Source organism: Antedon bifida, chromosome 1 (assembly GCF_963402885.1).
Source record: "Antedon bifida chromosome 1, ecAntBifi1.1, whole genome shotgun sequence".
Taxonomy (NCBI): Eukaryota; Metazoa; Echinodermata; class Crinoidea; order Comatulida; family Antedonidae; genus Antedon; species Antedon bifida.
The window spans coordinates 18001554-18009146 of NC_136226.1; the positions used below are offsets into that span (position 1 = coordinate 18001554).

At 34.4% G+C, this 7593-nt stretch overlaps 1 protein-coding gene across 1 annotated transcript; it reads right to left on the minus strand.

Annotated features, from left to right (window-relative positions):
- Positions 1-243: 243 nt before the first annotated feature.
- On the minus strand, positions 244-5802 carry LOC144852592 (NXPE family member 4-like). The gene is made up of 5 exons (XM_078710495.1): positions 5710-5802; positions 3080-3145; positions 2105-2802; positions 1491-1549; positions 244-1013 (listed from the first exon to the last, which is right to left on the minus strand). Exons 1-5 carry the CDS (start codon positions 5770-5772, stop codon positions 244-246), a joined length of 1656 nt encoding a protein of 551 aa, XP_078566621.1. The 5' UTR covers positions 5773-5802.
- Between the last annotated feature and the right edge of the window lie 1791 nt (positions 5803-7593).

A 7593-nucleotide genomic window follows, 5' to 3' on the forward strand; every position in this document is an offset into this window, starting at 1 on the left:
TAATTGTCAATAATAATTATATAATAATTATATTATACATTTGCTACTAAAACGTTTTGAGATTTATGTTTTTTTATCAGTTTGAAAATCGGAAAAATTGTAGCTACGAAAATACAACGGCAACTAATGGGAGTGAAAATAAATATTAGGCTGTATGGTGTAGTGAAAATCAATCTATTTTGTGTCTCGTTTTTGTTTCTAAATTGTTTGTGACGGAAAAAACATCGATAATATATTTTCAGTTCACACTTTACAAATATGCGAAAACATTAAAAATAGTTCTTGATATATAACAGGTCCCGGCATGTGTATAACATTTGATGTAGGATATGACTGGTTCATATCCCATATATCTATCATATGAATACCTAAACCCCAGAACATGCTGTAATATTGCTCGTAAATATCATATAATAGCCTGTCACTAGAATACATTAGGGAAATCTTGTCCTTGTGCCTGCGAGGGTGTGGAGTTTTCATTAGTACTTGCGAGTTTGGACAGCGTTTCATAAATCGTATAAGTGTTTCCCGCAATAGATGCAACCGGACGAATAGACTTTCTTTTTTCCATTGGGTATAATGAGCCCATGGGCTCACGACAATTACATAATTGCAAGTACTTGAATTAAGGTTATCTAACACTTCGTACTCCCAAGTACCATCACGGTAGACTTGAATACGTCTACCGATAGCATACGGATGGAAATAGTAATCCAATGTCAAGATATCACTATGATGTCGAATGTGCTTAGTATTAGGTCTTGAAGTATTTTTGCTCTTGGCAATGTCCAGCATTGGCAACAGATATTCTACCCATTGTCGTGTTGTAGAATCGCCCATTAAGATCATGTGTCTTCCTTTCATGCATTTAATAATTTCTTGTTTTGTCCATTGCTTTGTCTTACATTGTAATGAGGTCCATACGTTATTTGTCCAGAACCCATCGTTGAGAGGTCTGGGTAAATCTTTCTTGCATTCCGGTAATGTCAGGTTGCTCATAAATGTCGAATTTCCTATAAGATATATAAGATAAGATATATATTTATTCCAATAATTGTATTTGACATTTTCTTTCCCGGTTGGCATTGTCACATTAAAAACACTTAAAATACAGATCATATAAACAGTTATGTAAAAAAAATATAGAATTATGAGTTAAGTAATAAAAATTACCGCCGTACAACATGTTGATTAAAATTGAAAATAGAATTTGGATAAAAAGAATTCCTACTCTATATTTTGCCGTAAGGTGGTAATAAATATGGTCATTTTAGATGTAGGCCTAACCATATAAATCTACTAATAATTTCATTGTGATAACATAATTTATATTTATAGGTAAAACTATGGGAAAAGAGCACATGGAATTCATAATGCTAAAATCAGTATTTATTCAATTTAGGTATGCTACTAGACAATTTAATTCCAGAAATAAAGTTTCTATACTCTTCCACCTTGTTAAAATAAAAAAACTGTGAACATGTCGTTACCTTCTTGGCTGATTTTGAGTAATTGTATACCGCCAAGCAAACGTGCATAGGCAACATTCCTATTTTAAAAGAAATATGAATTTGTACAGTTTCAAATAAAATTACATTTTCACCTTTTCGTTAAAGGGATGTTTTCAAACCATTTAGACCTAATACAAAGAATAATAACTAACACGATAATAATTAATCTATAAAGAAAAACAGTTAAGGAAAATGAAAAAGAAAAGTAAAAGAAAGAAAAAGAAAGAAAAATAAAACAGGAAAGAAAACGGAAAAGGGAAAGGAACGTAAGCTAAAAAAAGAAAATAAACGAAAACGGAAAGAAAACGAAAAAGAAAAAAAAACGAAAAGGAAACAAAACGTTAAAACTAAAAGAGAAACGAACGAGCGAAAAAAAAAAACAAAAATGGAAAGGAGCAGAAAGAAACAGAAAGTGCGAGAAAGAGAGAGACAATTATAGAAGGAGATAAAGAGAGATAAATAGAGAGAAAGTGAGAGAAGGGGAGGAGGAGAGAGAAAGAAAGAGAAAAAGAGAGAAAAAGAGGCAAAGGAGGGAGCGAGAGATGCCAAGAGAGAGAAATATGTCATCTGGTTAACAAGTGTGTTATACTTACATGAAAGGCAACTGATAAGATGAGTATATCTTGGAGAAGAGTCCAGTGACATGAGATCCGTCTGATTTAAGCCAGCTTAAACTATCGCACGAAGACACGTTTGGTTTATCGCAATAAAATGCAGTTTCTCCCAAAGCTAGTGGATGACTGTAGTTACACTTATTAAGCAATGTAGTTTTACTGAAACTGCAGTCTGTCACTTCTGTACTTTTTCTTTCGAAATATCCTTTCCACGTTATCCTTTTTTCCATAGGCCATATTTTCTCTTCAATAAAATCTACCGCTTCAGATGGATGTACAAGTATAATGCTTATACCAATGACACCCGGCCAACCAGCGAAAAACAACACTTCATATGTACCATTTTTGAAGTCTGTAATTTTTCCTGCCGCATTGTTGTTCTTAGTCTTTGTTTTTGAATTGATCGTTGTATAGAAAAAATCACCTCCTCTTGTACAATTTCGACCAAATCTATCGCGAGTCTGTATGATTAAACTGAAGAAATCACCAACTTTGACAGGTATGTCTGGGTTCTTTAAACGATAAACTGTATTCTTTACATCGATCATTCCTTCGTAATTATTTTGTGCTTCTGGCTTATGCGTTTGGTTTTTGCTTATTAATGCCTCTGTTACCGTTTGGTTTCTGCTTTTTAATGCCCCTGTTACCGTTTTCTCAGTAGGAGAAACTGAAATTGACTGATAAAATGGTACAAGATTAATAGGTATTAAGGTTGAAATACTTCAGATATGGATAGTTCCGAATTGTTGTGCCGTGAGGAACAACATACTCCCCAGTGTGCTTCAACCCAATTTGGCTATTTTAAAAAAAAAAAATATGTTAATAATAATTATCATGTTGACAACCGGTAAGTAAGGATATGTAAACAGTTTTGGTGTCAAAACAAAGTTTGACCATAGGCGCCATCCATATCTTCTAATTTTAGTTTTTAGTTAGTTTTAGTATTATACTTACTTTGTCTCGGAACTTCGGTCGATTGTATGCAGTACTAGTAGGTCCATACACTGGTACTTTCCAAATCTAATTATTGTTTAAAGAATATTTTTATTAATATAGTGCGTTGGTATTTTGTGCTGCAACCTGCTAGTGGAACTACTAAGGGTTGTCAGAGAGGTTCAGTTATTATTATTATTATATCAAAATTTATAAAGCGCCAATTCAAAGACCGAGGTACAAAATCAATGGCGCTATGCATGTTAGTGGTCGAAAAAATAAGTTTTGAGCAATTTTTTAAATAAGGCAACAGAAGAGCAGTGTTTAATTTATGCGGGGAGTGAATTCCAGAGTGTGGGTGCTGCAAATGAAAACGATCTATGACAAGGGTTTAGTAGCTATGCGTGGAACAGAGAGAAAGAAATCATCAGATGATCTAAGAGTCCGTCCAGGAACATAATAAATGGTGATTAATTGACGGATGTAAGCAGGTTGGTTAAAAAGAAGTGCTTTAAATGTTCAGTTAAATGATAGTGTAGAGACTATTTAGAGGGTTAGCAGTTAATATCTTTTAAAGAGGTTAATTTAATAATTGAATGAGGTCACACCTTGACGATTTAGTATCTCCGACGTATGACAAATCATAGGAATACGCTGACTTACGTGCATGCACAACATTTCTCGACGAATGATTCATACGTTCCGGATATACGTTATGAGTAAGTCTAAAAGTGCTGACACACGTTCGTTGTATGTTACTCCATGATAATATTCCAGCGAACGAAAAACGTGTTCTGAATTTATGATTAACATGTTTTTAACTCATTATTAATGTGTCTCAAACTTATTTCCAACTTATATTAACGCATGCAGGCGTGTCTGACGTGTTCCGAACTACCGTCTACCGTAAAGAACATGTTTCTAACTTATCGCTACCGTATGGAAAACGTTTAGGCGTGGGTAAGAAAACGAAAATCTACGTATAATTGATAACCCCAGTAACTAACTAGAAAGCCAATCCGAGAGTGCATACCTCCGCCTACTGTAAAATTCTCCTACATAAGATTTCTCCGGGAAAAAATATATATATATATTTGTGTGATGTGATGCTGTATGTGATTTAGGCTAATTTCACTACAAGCATGTGTATCCAAGTTTGTTGTAATGGTTATGTAACAATCCTTTCAATTAACAATAGCTTCAGTTGACTAACAATAGAACAGCAACGCGAAAATCAAACGAGTGAATTTGAAAAGAAATAGGTTTTTTAAACTACTCGCATCAAAAAAGGTGTACATTAAATCAAATTATGTTTTAAAATTACAAATCACAATTATAACTCTTGTCTATTGTACAAAAATGAAGTTTTTTGGACAAGTAGTTCTCGAGAACTACTTGTTGCTTTAAGACTGCTCGCCGGCTTTTGAAAAATTCTGTCCTATCTTTTTAACACTAGCAGGTCTAACAATAATTCTAAAAAGTGGTCCAGAATTGGGACTGTGGTCCGGATTTTAACCAATATTGGGCAGTGTCGTCCTTGCATCAGCCGACATGTATGGCAGTAATTTGGAGTCATTCGAATCAAAATTGTGAGCGCTAGAGTGATGACAAACAAACAAACACACAAACCGCACCAATCAACATACTTGGCCAATTTTCAATTTGGCCAAGTAACAAACACACGCGATCGACTACATATACCTCCTTGGCGGAGGTCAATAAGGATGGTAGAGGGGGAGGAGAATGAATCAGTTAATTTGATTTGAAGTGATTTGGAAAATCATAAAATATATACAATGAATTACCTATGATCAATGACAACAGACAACTTACATCAACAAACAAACTACATTAACATTTCTGGACACGCGGTTGGTCACCCTCGTTATGCGTAAGTAAATCTACCGTTCTGCATGGTACGTTGCAAACGCTATTAATAGGCCTACGTTAGAACATAAACATTGTTGGTGTAGGTTAACCATAATGTATCACAACGTTCTGTACACGTTCCTTGTACGTTATATACACGTCCAACTCGTTATGAATACGTCATGTACATGTACAAAATGGAAAATCCCAGCGTTTTAGAACAATGTTGAAACTTTTCGGACTTGCTGTCTAAATCGTCAAGATGTGACAGGGCCTTTATGTTCAGTTTATTGAGAAGATTATTAAGAGGGTTAGGTTTAGTTGAGAGATTATTTTTATGGTTAGGTTAATTTTTTGGTTGAATAAAGATAGATTCTTAAGATCTGTAGATTGTTGAGAGGTTATTTAGAGGGTTGGTAGTTTAGGTTGGTAGTTGATAGATAATTAAAAATAATATATTGTACCAAAAGGTACATAACTTAATTACAAATTCTGGAATACTGTATAATACACAGACTATAAAACCGTGATTTTGCAAAATAGCAGTTGATTAGCGTACATTGCAGCTGAGTTTTAATTCAGAAAAAAAAAATTAGCAGATTATGATGATTTCAAAGGTAGAAGTCTTTTAGCAAAATAGCAGGTGATTAGTGTGCAGCTGACTTTGCTTCAGCAAAATTAGCAGCTTAAGCAGTGATTTTAATGGTACAAGCAACCCTTCAGAAATACAGCAGTCAAATTCATCCCCTGGACACAGTAGCACAATAACACATAGTATTTACCAAAATAAGCATGAAACAGCAAATTCCTGTCAGTGTGGCGAAACAATTTGACTTCGAAAACATATCGAAATTTCTGCACTCTTGATCTACATATTTAAAAAAATGTACTGTTAAGTGCCACTTACATTATTTATTTGTCTATTCACAAGTTACCGTCATAAAAATAAATGAAAGTAGAACATAATAATGTTATTGTGTTCTATAAATGACTACGTCATTTTAAATCCAATTCATATTTTACTCTATAAGTATGCCGTCAAGACCAATATTTGTTCATGCACCCCTCTCGCAAGGTTATTTTGCAAAGATCTTTAATTTAAATATAAATACGTAGCAAACGGTGGGTAGGCCTACACATTGTGGAATTGCAGATACCGATAGGCCAGCGTATGTATGCAAATGCTCTTAACAGGTCATCTCTGTTTAGACAAATTTAAGGCCATTCTGTCAACAAATCATCGTGTTTTGTCTCAAATGAAAGGAAATTTAATTTTAAACACAGAAGGTGGCATTTTGTCATATTATGCTTCTGTTTAATATTTAATATTTTAAATTGAAAGACATTAGCAGCACTGTTTATGCGATTTAAAGCTATTCAACTTTATAGTAGGCCTACTGTATGTTATGTATGGAAATGTATGAATATACTATATTGTCCTCTGCTGCTTGTACAATGAATAAACCATGTGCAAGTGCAAGTTCTAGTAGAGTTTTTAAATTTAAATTGAAAGACATTAGTAGGCCTAGTATATGTTAACTATGATATATTTAAACTGTAGTAGAATGGTGGATTCGAATGAGTCCCGGCACTCAAACATATGGCATACAGGCCCACCGGCATTGTGTCTATAAATTGGATTCGCGGCAAATAACCCCACTGCCTTTTGGTTACCTAGTAGAAGAGTTAACCCTAACCTTGACAAAAAATCACCAATTCTTTGTGGTAACATTGGAGAAAGTAACGACTAAAGGAGTAATATAGGGCCTATACCCGACAGCCAAAAAATCACGTTGCCTAATAAATGTTTCTATTAATTATGACACAAAAATGTGCTTAAATTCTAAAATTGTTTACCAACAAAACGTGTTTTCATTTATTAATATAGAAGTGCATTTTGTTTATACAAAGAAATCAAATAAATTATATTCAATAATTATACTTAAAGGGGAATTATTGTTCATCAAGGATTTGCCTCAAATAAGCACCTTAACACGCATACTATACAGCAATATAGAACCTATTTGTACGAGAGGTGATGAACTGAAAATGTCTACACTGCTCCTATAAAATATCCAGAGTTTTTCGGAATGAGAGATAGATGACATGTGCTGCGTCTGGCCAGATGAAAGGGGCTACCTGTACATGTATAGATGTTGTGCCACTGCACAATAATTAAGAGATGAAGGTGTTAGCAAAATGACCAGGTACAGTTAATTTGGCTTCATGCAGTGTTTGTTGAAGGCATGGTGAAGAGATTTCAATATACTGGTACATGTCTTGAACTGTTTTGATGTTGTACATACTTTTGTGTTATGTTCCCGTGCTTGGAGGATGACTGTAGTTGATGAATGATTCTGGTGGTGAGAGGATGCATTACCCATACGGGGAATGCATCCTCTCACCTACTGATTTTGAATTCTAAGGCGTTCCATGCGATACAATGTCAAAATGTTGGCTACAACATACATATCTGGGGCATTTTAGGTCATTACCTGATTTCTCCCTACAAAAAGTATTGAGTGTGTTCCGAAAAAGCTTTAGTCGTGTACAGCGCAACCTAACGGTGGATCCGGAAACATTGCGTCTGGGGCATTGGGATGGATTGGCTCTTGTAAAATCGAATATGTTTATGTGTATAACAAACATTGATATTTATCTATGTT

Bases quoted from the DNA above. Each gene is read 5' to 3' on its own strand.
- LOC144852592 (XM_078710495.1), bottom strand. From the start codon at position 5,772: ATGTTTTCGAAGTCAAATTGTTTCGCCACACTGACAGGAATTTGCTGT. The intron at 1,550-2,104 runs GTAAGTATAACA...CTTTTAAAATAG, and splicing joins TCTTATCAGTTGCCTTTCAT to GAATGTTGCCTATGCACGTT. The intron at 1,014-1,490 runs GTAACGACATGT...TATATCTTATAG, and splicing joins ACTCAAAATCAGCCAAGAAG to GAAATTCGACATTTATGAGC.